This window comes from Crassostrea angulata, chromosome 3 (genome assembly GCF_025612915.1).
Source record: "Crassostrea angulata isolate pt1a10 chromosome 3, ASM2561291v2, whole genome shotgun sequence".
NCBI classification, from domain to species: Eukaryota; Metazoa; Mollusca; class Bivalvia; order Ostreida; family Ostreidae; genus Magallana; species Magallana angulata.
This window is the reverse complement of record NC_069113.1, coordinates 28,075,370-28,091,509: the sequence shown is the minus strand read 5'-3', so window position 1 is coordinate 28,091,509 and position 16,140 is coordinate 28,075,370. Positions and strand designations below refer to the sequence as shown.

Sequence of the window (16,140 nt, the reverse complement as noted above, 5' to 3'; positions counted from 1 at the left end):
GAGAAAATCTTTAAACTTTCTTCCCAAAAACTATGACGCCTGGAAAGCTGAAATTAAATTGGAAGCATCCTCAGGTAGTGTAGATTTTAGTTTGTTCAAATCATGGTCCCCGGGGGTAGGGTTGGGCCAAGGTAGGGGGATCAAGTTTTACATAGGAATATATTGAGAAAATCTTTAAACTTTCTTCTCAAAAACTATGACGCCAGGAAAGCTCAAATTAAAATGGAAGCATCCTCAGGATGTGAATATTCTTGTTTGTTCAAGTCATGGTCCCCGTGGGTAGGGTAGGGCCACAGTAGGGGAATCAAGTTTTACATAGGGATATATAGAGAAAATCTTTAAATTTTCTTCTCAAAAATTATGACGCCAGGAAAGCTCAAATTAAAATGGAAGCATCCTCAGGAAGTGAATATTCTTGTTTATTCAAATCATGGTCCCCTGGGGTAGGGTAGGGCCACAGTTGGGGGATTAAATTTTACATAGGAATATATAGAGGAAATCTTTAAACTTTCTTCTCAAAAACTATGACGCCAGGAAAGCTCAAATTAAAATGGAAGCATCCTCAGGTAGTGTAGATTTTAGTTTGTTCAAATCATGGTCCCCGGAGGTAGGGTTGGGCCACAGTAGGGGGATCAAGTTTTACATAGGAATATATAGAGGAAATCTTTAAACTTTCTTCTCAAAAACTATGACGCCAGGAAAGCTGAAATTAAAATGGAACCATCCTCAGGAAGCGAATATTCTTGTTTGTTCAAATCATGGTCCCCGGGGGAAGGGTTGGGCCACAGTAGGGGGATCAGGTTTTACATAGGAATATATAGAGGAAATCTTTAAACTTTCTTCTCAAAAACTATGACGCCAGGAAAGCTCAAATTAAAATGGAAGCATCCTCAGGTAGTGTATATTTTAGTTTGTTCAAATCATGGTCCCCTGGGGTAGGGTAGGGCCACAGAAGGGGAATCAAGTTTTACATAGGAATATATAGAGAAAATCTTTAAACTTTCTTCACAAAAACTATGACGCCAGGAAAGCTCAAATTAAAATGGAAGCATCCTCAGGTAGTGTAGATTTTAGTTTGTTCAAATCATGGTCCCCGGGGGTAGGGTAGGGCCACAGTAGGGGGATCAAATTTTACATAGGAATATATAGAAGATATATTTAAACTTTTTTCTAAAAAACTATGACGCCAGGAAAGCTCAAATTAAAATGGAAGCATCCTCAGGATGTGAATATTCTTGTTTGTTCAAGTCATGGTCCCCGGGGGTAGGGTAGGGCCACAGTAGGGGGATCAAGTTTTACATAGGAATATATAGAGAAAATCTTTAAACTTTCTTCCAAAAAACTATGACGCCTGGAAACCTGAAATTAAATTGGAAGCATCCTCAGGTAGTGTAGATTTTAGTTTGTTCAAATCATGGTCCCCGGGGGTAGGGTTGGGCCACAGTAGGGGGATCAAGTTTTACATAGGAATATATAGAGAAAATCTTTAAACTTTCTTCTCAAAAACTGTGACGCCAGGAAAGCTCATATTAAAATGGAAGCATCCTCAGGAAGTGAATATTCTTTTTTGTTCAAATCATGGTCCCCGGGGGAAGGGTAGGGCCACAGTAGGGGGATCAAGTTTTACATAGGAACATATAGAGGAAATCTTTAAACTTTCTTCTCAAAAACTATGACGCCAGGAAAGCTCAAATTAAAATGGAAGCATCCTCAGGAAGTGAATATTCTTGTTTATTCAAATCATGGTCCCCTGGGGAAGGGTTGGGCCACAGTAGGGGGATCAAGTTTTACATAGGAATATATAGAGGAAATCTTTAAACTTTCTTCTCAAAAACTATGACGCCAGGAAAGCTCAAATTAAAATGGAAGCATCCTCAGGAAGTGAATATTCTTTTTTGTTCAAATCATGGTCCCCGGGGGAAGGGTAGGGCCACAGTAGGGGGATCAAGTTTTACATAGGAATATATAGTGAAAATCTTTAAACTTTCTTCTCAAAAACTATGACGCCAGGAAAGCTCAAATTAAAATGGAAGCATCCTCAGGTAGTGTAGATTTTAGTTTGTTCAAATCATGGTCCCCGGAGGTAGGGTTGGGCCACAGTAGGGGGATCAAGTTTTACATAGGAATATATAGAGGAAATCTTTAAACTTTCTTCTCAAAAACTATGACGCCAGGAAAGCTCAAATTAAAATGGAAGCATCCTCAGGATGTGAATATTCTTGTTTGTTCAAATCATGGTCCCCGTGGGTAGGGTAGGGCCACAGTAGGGGAATCAAGTTTTACATAGGGATATATTGAGAAAATCTTTAAACTTTCTTCTCAAAAATTATGACGCCAGGAAAGCTCAAATTAAAATGGAAGCATCCTCAGGAAGTGAATATTCTTGTTTATTCAAATCATGGTCCCCTGGGGTAGGGTAGGGCCACAGTAGGGGGATCAAATTTTACATAGGAATATATAGAGGAAATCTTTAAACTTTCTTCTCAAAAACTATGACGCCAGGAAAGCTCAAATTAAAACGGAAGCATCCTCAGGTAGTGTAGATTTTAGTTTGTTCAAATCATGGTCCCCGGAGGTAGGGTTGGGCCACAGTAGGGGGATCAAGTTTTACATAGGAATATATAGAGGAAATCTTTAAACTTTCTTTTCAAAAACTATGACGCCAGGAAAGCTGAAATTAAAATGGAACCATCCTCAGGAAGCGAATATTCTTGTTTGTTCAAATCATGGTCCCCGGGGGAAGGGTTGGGCCACAGTAGGGGGATCAAGTTTTACATAGGAATATATAGGGAAAATCTTTAAACTTTCTTCTCAAAAACTATGACGCCAGGAAAGCTCAAATTAAAATGGAAGCATCCTCAGGTAGTGTATATTTTGGTTTGTTCAAATCATGGTCCCCTGGGGTAGGGTAGGGCCACAGTAGGGGGATCAAGTTTTACATAGGAATATATAGAGAAAATCTTTAAACTTTCTTCACAAAAACTATGACGCCAGGAAAGCTCAAATTAAAATGGAAGCATCCTCAGGTAGTGTAGATTTTAGTTTGTTCAAATCATGGTCCCCGGGGGAAGGGTAGGGCCACAGTAGGGGGATCAAGTTTTACATAGGAATATATAGAGAAAATCTTTAAACTTTCTTCTCAAAAACTATGACGCCAGGAAAGCTCAAATTAAAATGGAAGCATCCTCAGGTAGTGTAGATTTTAGTTTGTTCAAATCATGGTCCCCGGGGGAAGGGTTGGGCCACAGTAGGGGGATCAAGTTTTACATAGGAATATATAGAGGAAATCTTTAAAGTTTCTTCTAAAAAACTATGACGCCAGGAAAGCTCAAATTAAAATGGAAGCATCCTCAGGAAGCAAATATTCTTGTTTGTTCAAATCATGGTCCCTGGGGGTAGGGTACGGCTACAGTAGGGGGATCAAGTTTTACATAGGAATATATAGTGAAAATCTTTAAACTTTCTTCCCAAAAACTATGACGCCAGGAAAGCTCAAATTAAAATGGAAGCATCCTCAGGTAGTGTAGATTTTAGTTTGTTCAAATCATGGTCCCCGGAGGTAGGGTTGGGCCACAGTAGGGGGATCAAGTTTTACATAGGAATATATAGAGGAAATCTTTAAACTTTCTTCTCAAAAACTATGACGCCAGGAAAGCTCAAATTAAAATGGAAGCATCCTCAGGAAGCGAATATTCTTTTTTGTTCAAATCATGGTCCCCGGGGGAAGGGTGAGGCAACAGTAGGGGGATCAAGTTTTACATAGGAATATATAGAGGAAATCTTTAAACTTTCTTCTCAAAAACTATGACGCCAGGAAAGCTCAAATTAAAATGGAAGCATCCTCAGGATGTGAATATTCTTGTTTGTTCAAATCATGGTCCCCGTGGGTAGGGTAGGGCCACAGTAGGGGAATCAAGTTTTACATAGGGATATATTGAGAAAATCTTTAAACTTTCTTCTCAAAAATTATGACGCCAGGAAAGCTCAAATTAAAATGGAAGCATCCTCAGGAAGTGAATATTCTTGTTTATTCAAATCATGGTCCCCTGGGGTAGGGTAGGGCCACAGTAGGGGGATCAAATTTTACATAGGAATATATAGAGAAAATCTTTAAACTTTCTTCTCAAAAACTATGACGCCAGGAAAGCTCAAATTAAAATGGAAGCATCCTCAGGTAGTGTAGATTTTAGTTTGTTCAAATCATGGTCCCCGGAGGTAGGGTTGGGCCAAGGTAGGGGGATCAAGTTTTACATAGGAATATATAGAGGAAATCTTTAAACTTTCTTCTCAAAAACTATGACGCCAGGAAAGCTCAAATTAAAATGGAAGCATCCTCAGGAAGCGAATATTCTTGTTTGTTCAAATCATCGTCCCCGGGGGTAGGGTAGGGCCACAGTAGGGGGATCAAGTTTTACATAGGAATATATAGAGAAAATCTTTAAACTTTCTTCTCAAAAACTATGACGCCAGGAAAGCTCAAATTAAAATGGAAGCATCCTCAGGTAATGTAGATTTTAGTTTGTTCAAATCATGGTCCCCGGGGGTAGGGTAGGGCCACAGTAGGGGGATCAAGTTTTACATAGGAATATATAGAGAAAATCTTTAAACTTTCTTCTCAAAAACTATGACGCCAGGAAAGCTCAAATTAAAATGGAAGCATCCTCAGGAAGTGAATATTCTTTTTTGTTCAAATCATGGTCCCCGGGGGAAGGGTAGGGCCACAGTAGGGGGATCAAGTTTTACATAGGAATATATAGAGGAAATCTTTAAACTTTCTTCTCAAAAACTATGACGCCAGGAAAGCTCAAATTAAAATGGAAGCATCCTCAGGAAGTGTATATTCTTGTTTATTCAAATCATGGTCCCCTGGGGTAGGGTAGGGCCACAGTAGGGGGATCAAATTTTACATAGGAATATATAGAGGAAATCTTTAAACTTTCTTCTCAAAAACTATGACGCCGGGAAAGCTCAAATTAAAATGGAAGCATCCTCAGGTAGTGTAGATTTTAGTTTGTTCAAATCTTGGTCCCCGGGGGAAGGGTAGGGCCACAGTAGGGTGATCAAGTTTTACATAGGAATATATTGAGAAAATCTTTAAACTTTCTTCTAAAAAAGTATGACGCCAGGAAAGCTCAAATTAAAATGGAAGCATCCTCAAGAAGTGAGTATTTTTGTTTGTTCAAATCATGGTCCCCGGGGGAAGGGTAGGGCCACAGTAGGGGGATCAAGTTTTACATAGGAATATATAGAGAAAATCTTTAAACTTTCTTCCCAAAAACTATGACGCCTGGAAAGCTGAAATTAAATTGGAAGCATCCTCAGGTAGTGTAGATTTTAGTTTGTTCAAATCATGGTCCCCGGGGGTAGGGTTGGGCCAAGGTAGGGGGATCAAGTTTTACATAGGAATATATTGAGAAAATCTTTAAACTTTCTTCTCAAAAACTATGACGCCAGGAAAGCTCAAATTAAAATGGAAGCATCCTCAGGATGTGAATATTCTTGTTTGTTCAAGTCATGGTCCCCGTGGGTAGGGTAGGGCCACAGTAGGGGAATCAAGTTTTACATAGGGATATATAGAGAAAATCTTTAAATTTTCTTCTCAAAAATTATGACGCCAGGAAAGCTCAAATTAAAATGGAAGCATCCTCAGGAAGTGAATATTCTTGTTTATTCAAATCATGGTCCCCTGGGGTAGGGTAGGGCCACAGTTGGGGGATTAAATTTTACATAGGAATATATAGAGGAAATCTTTAAACTTTCTTCTCAAAAACTATGACGCCAGGAAAGCTCAAATTAAAATGGAAGCATCCTCAGGTAGTGTAGATTTTAGTTTGTTCAAATCATGGTCCCCGGAGGTAGGGTTGGGCCACAGTAGGGGGATCAAGTTTTACATAGGAATATATAGAGGAAATCTTTAAACTTTCTTCTCAAAAACTATGACGCCAGGAAAGCTGAAATTAAAATGGAACCATCCTCAGGAAGCGAATATTCTTGTTTGTTCAAATCATGGTCCCCGGGGGAAGGGTTGGGCCACAGTAGGGGGATCAGGTTTTACATAGGAATATATAGAGGAAATCTTTAAACTTTCTTCTCAAAAACTATGACGCCAGGAAAGCTCAAATTAAAATGGAAGCATCCTCAGGTAGTGTATATTTTAGTTTGTTCAAATCATGGTCCCCTGGGGTAGGGTAGGGCCACAGAAGGGGAATCAAGTTTTACATAGGAATATATAGAGAAAATCTTTAAACTTTCTTCACAAAAACTATGACGCCAGGAAAGCTCAAATTAAAATGGAAGCATCCTCAGGTAGTGTAGATTTTAGTTTGTTCAAATCATGGTCCCCGGGGGTAGGGTAGGGCCACAGTAGGGGGATCAAATTTTACATAGGAATATATAGAAGATATATTTAAACTTTTTTCTAAAAAACTATGACGCCAGGAAAGCTCAAATTAAAATGGAAGCATCCTCAGGAAGTGAATATTCTTGTTTGTTCAAATCATGGTCCCAAGGGGTAGGGTAGGGCCACAGTAGGGGGATCAAGTTTTACATAGGAATATATAGAGAAAATCTTTAAACTTTCTTCTCAAAAACTATGACGCCAGGAAAGCTCAAATTAAAATGGAAGCATCCTCAGGTAGTGTAGATTTTAGTTTGTTCAAATCATGGTCCCCTGGGGTAGGGTAGGGCCACAGTAGGGGAATCAAGTTTTACATTGGAATATATAGAGAAAATCTTTAAACTTTCTTCACAAAAACTATGACGCCAGGAAAACTCAAATTAAAATGGAAGCATCCTCAGGTAGTGTAGATTTTAGTTTGTTCAAATCATGGTCCCCGGAGGTAGGGTTGGGCCACAGTAGGGGGATCAAGTTTTACATAGGAATATATAGAGAAAATCTTTAAACTTTCTTCACAAAAACTATGACGCCAGGAAAGCTCAAATTAAAATGGAAGCATCCTCAGGTAGTGTAGATTTTAGTTTGTTCAAATCATGGTCCCCGGGGGTAGGGTAGGGCCACAGTAGGGGGATCAAATTTTACATAGGAATATATAGAAGATATATTTAAACTTTTTTCTAAAAAACTATGACGCCAGGAAAGCTCAAATTAAAATGGAAGCATCCTCAGGAAGTGAATATTCTTGTTTGTTCAAATCATGGTCCCAAGGGGTAGGGTAGGGCCACAGTAGGGGGATCAAGTTTTACATAGGAATATATAGAGAAAATCTTTAAACTTTCTTCTCAAAAACTATGACGCCAGGAAAGCTCAAATTAAAATGGAAGCATCCTCAGGTAGTGTAGATTTTAGTTTGTTCAAATCATGGTCCCCTGGGGTAGGGTAGGGCCACAGTAGGGGAATCAAGTTTTACATTGGAATATATAGAGAAAATCTTTAAACTTTCTTCACAAAAACTATGACGCCAGGAAAACTCAAATTAAAATGGAAGCATCCTCAGGTAGTGTAGATTTTAGTTTGTTCAAATCATGGTCCCCGGGGGAAGGGTAGGGCCACAGTAGGGGGATCAAGTTTTACATAGGAATATATAGAGAAAATCTTTAAACTTTCTTCTCAAAAACTATGACGCCAGGAAAGCTCAAATTAAAATGGAAGCATCCTCAGGTAGTGTAGATTTTAGTTTGTTCAAATCATGGTCCCCGGGGGTACGGTTGGGCCACAGTAGGGGGGTCAAGTTTTACATAGGAATATATAGAGGAAATCTTTAAAGTTTCTTCTAAAAAACTATGACGCCAGGAAAGCTCAAATTAAAATGGAAGCATCCTCAGGAAGCAAATATTCTTGTTTGTTCAAATCATGGTCCCTGGGGGTAGGGTACGGCTACAGTAGGGGGATCAAGTTTTACATAGGAATATATAGTGAAAATCTTTAAACTTTCTTCTCAAAAACTATGACGCCAGGAAAGCTCAAATTAAAATGGAAGCATCCTCAGGTAGTGTAGATTTTAGTTTGTTCAAATCATGGTCCCCGGAGGTAGGGTTGGGCCACAGTAGGGGAATCAAGTTTTATATAGGAATATATAGAGGAAATCTTTAAACTTTCTTCTCAAAAACTATGACGCCAGGAAAGCTCAAATTAAAATGGAAGCATCCTCAGGAAGTGTATATTCTTGTTTATTCAAATCATGGTCCCCTGGGGTAGGGTAGGGCCACAGTAGGGGGATCAAATTTTACATAGGAATATATAGAGGAAATCTTTAAACTTTCTTCTCAAAAACTATGACGCCGGGAAAGCTCAAATTAAAATGGAAGCATCCTCAGGTAGTGTAGATTTTAGTTTGTTCAAATCTTGGTCCCCGGGGGAAGGGTAGGGCCACAGTAGGGTGATCAAGTTTTACATAGGAATATATTGAGAAAATCTTTAAACTTTCTTCTAAAAAAGTATGACGCCAGGAAAGCTCAAATTAAAATGGAAGCATCCTCAAGAAGTGAGTATTTTTGTTTGTTCAAATCATGGTCCCCGGGGGAAGGGTAGGGCCACAGTAGGGGGATCAAGTTTTACATAGGAATATATAGAGAAAATCTTTAAACTTTCTTCCCAAAAACTATGACGCCTGGAAAGCTGAAATTAAATTGGAAGCATCCTCAGGTAGTGTAGATTTTAGTTTGTTCAAATCATGGTCCCCGGGGGTAGGGTTGGGCCAAGGTAGGGGGATCAAGTTTTACATAGGAATATATTGAGAAAATCTTTAAACTTTCTTCTCAAAAACTATGACGCCAGGAAAGCTCAAATTAAAATGGAAGCATCCTCAGGATGTGAATATTCTTGTTTGTTCAAGTCATGGTCCCCGTGGGTAGGGTAGGGCCACAGTAGGGGAATCAAGTTTTACATAGGGATATATAGAGAAAATCTTTAAATTTTCTTCTCAAAAATTATGACGCCAGGAAAGCTCAAATTAAAATGGAAGCATCCTCAGGAAGTGAATATTCTTGTTTATTCAAATCATGGTCCCCTGGGGTAGGGTAGGGCCACAGTTGGGGGATTAAATTTTACATAGGAATATATAGAGGAAATCTTTAAACTTTCTTCTCAAAAACTATGACGCCAGGAAAGCTCAAATTAAAATGGAAGCATCCTCAGGTAGTGTAGATTTTAGTTTGTTCAAATCATGGTCCCCGGAGGTAGGGTTGGGCCACAGTAGGGGGATCAAGTTTTACATAGGAATATATAGAGGAAATCTTTAAACTTTCTTCTCAAAAACTATGACGCCAGGAAAGCTGAAATTAAAATGGAACCATCCTCAGGAAGCGAATATTCTTGTTTGTTCAAATCATGGTCCCCGGGGGAAGGGTTGGGCCACAGTAGGGGGATCAGGTTTTACATAGGAATATATAGAGGAAATCTTTAAACTTTCTTCTCAAAAACTATGACGCCAGGAAAGCTCAAATTAAAATGGAAGCATCCTCAGGTAGTGTATATTTTAGTTTGTTCAAATCATGGTCCCCTGGGGTAGGGTAGGGCCACAGAAGGGGAATCAAGTTTTACATAGGAATATATAGAGAAAATCTTTAAACTTTCTTCACAAAAACTATGACGCCAGGAAAGCTCAAATTAAAATGGAAGCATCCTCAGGTAGTGTAGATTTTAGTTTGTTCAAATCATGGTCCCCGGGGGTAGGGTAGGGCCACAGTAGGGGGATCAAATTTTACATAGGAATATATAGAAGATATATTTAAACTTTTTTCTAAAAAACTATGACGCCAGGAAAGCTCAAATTAAAATGGAAGCATCCTCAGGAAGTGAATATTCTTGTTTGTTCAAATCATGGTCCCAAGGGGTAGGGTAGGGCCACAGTAGGGGGATCAAGTTTTACATAGGAATATATAGAGAAAATCTTTAAACTTTCTTCTCAAAAACTATGACGCCAGGAAAGCTCAAATTAAAATGGAAGCATCCTCAGGTAGTGTAGATTTTAGTTTGTTCAAATCATGGTCCCCTGGGGTAGGGTAGGGCCACAGTAGGGGAATCAAGTTTTACATTGGAATATATAGAGAAAATCTTTAAACTTTCTTCACAAAAACTATGACGCCAGGAAAACTCAAATTAAAATGGAAGCATCCTCAGGTAGTGTAGATTTTAGTTTGTTCAAATCATGGTCCCCGGAGGTAGGGTTGGGCCACAGTAGGGGGATCAAGTTTTACATAGGAATATATAGAGAAAATCTTTAAACTTTCTTCACAAAAACTATGACGCCAGGAAAGCTCAAATTAAAATGGAAGCATCCTCAGGTAGTGTAGATTTTAGTTTGTTCAAATCATGGTCCCCGGGGGTAGGGTAGGGCCACAGTAGGGGGATCAAATTTTACATAGGAATATATAGAAGATATATTTAAACTTTTTTCTAAAAAACTATGACGCCAGGAAAGCTCAAATTAAAATGGAAGCATCCTCAGGAAGTGAATATTCTTGTTTGTTCAAATCATGGTCCCAAGGGGTAGGGTAGGGCCACAGTAGGGGGATCAAGTTTTACATAGGAATATATAGAGAAAATCTTTAAACTTTCTTCTCAAAAACTATGACGCCAGGAAAGCTCAAATTAAAATGGAAGCATCCTCAGGTAGTGTAGATTTTAGTTTGTTCAAATCATGGTCCCCTGGGGTAGGGTAGGGCCACAGTAGGGGAATCAAGTTTTACATTGGAATATATAGAGAAAATCTTTAAACTTTCTTCACAAAAACTATGACGCCAGGAAAACTCAAATTAAAATGGAAGCATCCTCAGGTAGTGTAGATTTTAGTTTGTTCAAATCATGGTCCCCGGGGGAAGGGTAGGGCCACAGTAGGGGGATCAAGTTTTACATAGGAATATATAGAGAAAATCTTTAAACTTTCTTCTCAAAAACTATGACGCCAGGAAAGCTCAAATTAAAATGGAAGCATCCTCAGGTAGTGTAGATTTTAGTTTGTTCAAATCATGGTCCCCGGGGGTACGGTTGGGCCACAGTAGGGGGGTCAAGTTTTACATAGGAATATATAGAGGAAATCTTTAAAGTTTCTTCTAAAAAACTATGACGCCAGGAAAGCTCAAATTAAAATGGAAGCATCCTCAGGAAGCAAATATTCTTGTTTGTTCAAATCATGGTCCCTGGGGGTAGGGTACGGCTACAGTAGGGGGATCAAGTTTTACATAGGAATATATAGTGAAAATCTTTAAACTTTCTTCTCAAAAACTATGACGCCAGGAAAGCTCAAATTAAAATGGAAGCATCCTCAGGTAGTGTAGATTTTAGTTTGTTCAAATCATGGTCCCCGGAGGTAGGGTTGGGCCACAGTAGGGGAATCAAGTTTTATATAGGAATATATAGAGGAAATCTTTAAACTTTCTTTTCAAAAACTATGACGCCAGGAAAGCTCAAATTAAAATGGAAGCATCCTCAGGAAGCGAATATTCTTGTTTGTTCAAATCATCGTCCCCGGGGGTAGGGTAGGGCCACAGTAGGGGGATCAAGTTTTACATAGGAATATATAGAGAAAATCTTTAAACTTTCTTCTCAAAAACTATGACGCCAGGAAAGCTCAAATTAAAATGGAAGCATCCTCAGGTAATGTAGATTTTAGTTTGTTCAAATCATGGTCCCCGGGGGTAGGGTAGGGCCACAGTAGGGGGATCAAGTTTTACATAGGAATATATAGAGAAAATCTTTAAACTTTCTTCTCAAAAACTATGACGCCAGGAAAGCTCAAATTAAAATGGAAGCATCCTCAGGAAGTGAATATTCTTTTTTGTTCAAATCATGGTCCCCGGGGGAAGGGTAGGGCCACAGTAGGGGGATCAAGTTTTACATAGGAATATATAGAGGAAATCTTTAAACTTTCTTCTCAAAAACTATGACGCCAGGAAAGCTCAAATTAAAATGGAAGCATCCTCAGGAAGTGTATATTCTTGTTTATTCAAATCATGGTCCCCTGGGGTAGGGTAGGGCCACAGTAGGGGGATCAAATTTTACATAGGAATATATAGAGGAAATCTTTAAACTTTCTTCTCAAAAACTATGACGCCGGGAAAGCTCAAATTAAAATGGAAGCATCCTCAGGTAGTGTAGATTTTAGTTTGTTCAAATCTTGGTCCCCGGGGGAAGGGTAGGGCCACAGTAGGGTGATCAAGTTTTACATAGGAATATATTGAGAAAATCTTTAAACTTTCTTCTAAAAAAGTATGACGCCAGGAAAGCTCAAATTAAAATGGAAGCATCCTCAAGAAGTGAGTATTTTTGTTTGTTCAAATCATGGTCCCCGGGGGAAGGGTAGGGCCACAGTAGGGGGATCAAGTTTTACATAGGAATATATAGAGAAAATCTTTAAACTTTCTTCCCAAAAACTATGACGCCTGGAAAGCTGAAATTAAATTGGAAGCATCCTCAGGTAGTGTAGATTTTAGTTTGTTCAAATCATGGTCCCCGGGGGTAGGGTTGGGCCAAGGTAGGGGGATCAAGTTTTACATAGGAATATATTGAGAAAATCTTTAAACTTTCTTCTCAAAAACTATGACGCCAGGAAAGCTCAAATTAAAATGGAAGCATCCTCAGGATGTGAATATTCTTGTTTGTTCAAGTCATGGTCCCCGTGGGTAGGGTAGGGCCACAGTAGGGGAATCAAGTTTTACATAGGGATATATAGAGAAAATCTTTAAATTTTCTTCTCAAAAATTATGACGCCAGGAAAGCTCAAATTAAAATGGAAGCATCCTCAGGAAGTGAATATTCTTGTTTATTCAAATCATGGTCCCCTGGGGTAGGGTAGGGCCACAGTTGGGGGATTAAATTTTACATAGGAATATATAGAGGAAATCTTTAAACTTTCTTCTCAAAAACTATGACGCCAGGAAAGCTCAAATTAAAATGGAAGCATCCTCAGGTAGTGTAGATTTTAGTTTGTTCAAATCATGGTCCCCGGAGGTAGGGTTGGGCCACAGTAGGGGGATCAAGTTTTACATAGGAATATATAGAGGAAATCTTTAAACTTTCTTCTCAAAAACTATGACGCCAGGAAAGCTGAAATTAAAATGGAACCATCCTCAGGAAGCGAATATTCTTGTTTGTTCAAATCATGGTCCCCGGGGGAAGGGTTGGGCCACAGTAGGGGGATCAGGTTTTACATAGGAATATATAGAGGAAATCTTTAAACTTTCTTCTCAAAAACTATGACGCCAGGAAAGCTCAAATTAAAATGGAAGCATCCTCAGGTAGTGTATATTTTAGTTTGTTCAAATCATGGTCCCCTGGGGTAGGGTAGGGCCACAGAAGGGGAATCAAGTTTTACATAGGAATATATAGAGAAAATCTTTAAACTTTCTTCACAAAAACTATGACGCCAGGAAAGCTCAAATTAAAATGGAAGCATCCTCAGGTAGTGTAGATTTTAGTTTGTTCAAATCATGGTCCCCGGGGGTAGGGTAGGGCCACAGTAGGGGGATCAAATTTTACATAGGAATATATAGAAGATATATTTAAACTTTTTTCTAAAAAACTATGACGCCAGGAAAGCTCAAATTAAAATGGAAGCATCCTCAGGAAGTGAATATTCTTGTTTGTTCAAATCATGGTCCCAAGGGGTAGGGTAGGGCCACAGTAGGGGGATCAAGTTTTACATAGGAATATATAGAGAAAATCTTTAAACTTTCTTCTCAAAAACTATGACGCCAGGAAAGCTCAAATTAAAATGGAAGCATCCTCAGGTAGTGTAGATTTTAGTTTGTTCAAATCATGGTCCCCTGGGGTAGGGTAGGGCCACAGTAGGGGAATCAAGTTTTACATTGGAATATATAGAGAAAATCTTTAAACTTTCTTCACAAAAACTATGACGCCAGGAAAACTCAAATTAAAATGGAAGCATCCTCAGGTAGTGTAGATTTTAGTTTGTTCAAATCATGGTCCCCGGAGGTAGGGTTGGGCCACAGTAGGGGGATCAAGTTTTACATAGGAATATATAGAGAAAATCTTTAAACTTTCTTCACAAAAACTATGACGCCAGGAAAGCTCAAATTAAAATGGAAGCATCCTCAGGTAGTGTAGATTTTAGTTTGTTCAAATCATGGTCCCCGGGGGTAGGGTAGGGCCACAGTAGGGGGATCAAATTTTACATAGGAATATATAGAAGATATATTTAAACTTTTTTCTAAAAAATTATGACGCCAGGAAAGCTCAAATTAAAATGGAAGCATCCTCAGGAAGTGAATATTCTTGTTTGTTCAAATCATGGTCCCAAGGGGTAGGGTAGGGCCACAGTAGGGGGATCAAGTTTTACATAGGAATATATAGAGAAAATCTTTAAACTTTCTTCTCAAAAACTATGACGCCAGGAAAGCTCAAATTAAAATGGAAGCATCCTCAGGTAGTGTAGATTTTAGTTTGTTCAAATCATGGTCCCCTGGGGTAGGGTAGGGCCACAGTAGGGGAATCAAGTTTTACATTGGAATATATAGAGAAAATCTTTAAACTTTCTTCACAAAAACTATGACGCCAGGAAAACTCAAATTAAAATGGAAGCATCCTCAGGTAGTGTAGATTTTAGTTTGTTCAAATCATGGTCCCCGGGGGAAGGGTAGGGCCACAGTAGGGGGATCAAGTTTTACATAGGAATATATAGAGAAAATCTTTAAACTTTCTTCTCAAAAACTATGACGCCAGGAAAGCTCAAATTAAAATGGAAGCATCCTCAGGTAGTGTAGATTTTAGTTTGTTCAAATCATGGTCCCCGGGGGTACGGTTGGGCCACAGTAGGGGGGTCAAGTTTTACATAGGAATATATAGAGGAAATCTTTAAAGTTTCTTCTAAAAAACTATGACGCCAGGAAAGCTCAAATTAAAATGGAAGCATCCTCAGGAAGCAAATATTCTTGTTTGTTCAAATCATGGTCCCTGGGGGTAGGGTACGGCTACAGTAGGGGGATCAAGTTTTACATAGGAATATATAGTGAAAATCTTTAAACTTTCTTCTCAAAAACTATGACGCCAGGAAAGCTCAAATTAAAATGGAAGCATCCTCAGGTAGTGTAGATTTTAGTTTGTTCAAATCATGGTCCCCGGAGGTAGGGTTGGGCCACAGTAGGGGAATCAAGTTTTATATAGGAATATATAGAGGAAATCTTTAAACTTTCTTTTCAAAAACTATGACGCCAGGAAAGCTCAAATTAAAATGGAAGCATCCTCAGGAAGCAAATATTCTTGTTTGTTCAAATCATGGTCCCCGGGGGAAGGGTTGGGCCACAGTAGGGGGATCAAGTTTTACATAGCAATATATAGGGAAAATCATTAAACTTTCTTCTAAAAACGTATGACGCCAGGAAAGCTCAAATTAAAATGGAAGCATCCTCAGGTAGTGTACATTTTAGTTTGTTCAAATCATGGTCCCCGGAGGTAGGGTTGGGCCACAGTAGGGGGATCAAGTTTTACATAGGAATATTTAGAGGAAATCTTTAAACTTTCTTCTCAAAAAACTATGACGCCAGGAAAGCTCAAATTAAAATGGAAGCATCCTCAGGAAGCGAATATTCTTGTTTGTTCAAATCATGGTCCCCGGGGGAAGGGTTGGGCCACAGTAGGGGGATCAAGTTTTACATAGGAATATATAGGGAAAATCTTTAAACTTTCTTCTAAAAAAGTATGACGCCAGGAAAGCTCAAATTAAAATGGAAGCATCCTCAGGTAGTGTAGATTTTAGTTTGTTCAAATCATGGTCACCGGGGGTAGGGTTTGGCCACAGTAGGGGGATCAAGTTTTACATAGGAATATATAGAGGAAATCTTTAAACTTTCTTCTCAAAAACTATGACGCCAGGAAAGCTCAAATTAAAATGGAAGCATCCTCAGGAAGTGAATATTCTTTTTTGTTCAAATCATGTTCCCCGGGGGAAGGGTAAGGCAACAGTAGGGGGATCAAGTTTTACATAGGAACATATAGAGGAAATCTTTAAACTTTCTTCTCAAAAACTATGACGCCAGGAAAGCTCAAATTAAAATGGAAGCATCCTCAGGAAGTGAATATTCTTGTTTATTTTAACCGAAAAAACTTCCCTTCAATCCAGCTACAGGTACTGATACATGTAAAGCATACTTTTACTGTGTGTTTACATGATGTAAACTATTTTATCATCAATAAACCAGGTAACTTTAAACTGTACGAAACTCTTA

At 38.8% G+C, this 16,140-nt stretch overlaps 1 protein-coding gene across 1 annotated transcript in view; it reads left to right on the top strand.

Moving 5' to 3' along the window:
* The window catches only part of LOC128176826 (uncharacterized), an 87,121-nt gene that overhangs the window by 70,299 nt on the left and 682 nt on the right, over positions 1-16,140 (top strand). The window contains exon 2 of the mRNA XM_052843375.1: positions 15,988-16,040. Coding sequence (XP_052699335.1) covers positions 15,988-16,040 — 53 coding nt within the window. The remainder of the gene's footprint in view (positions 1-15,987; positions 16,041-16,140) is intronic.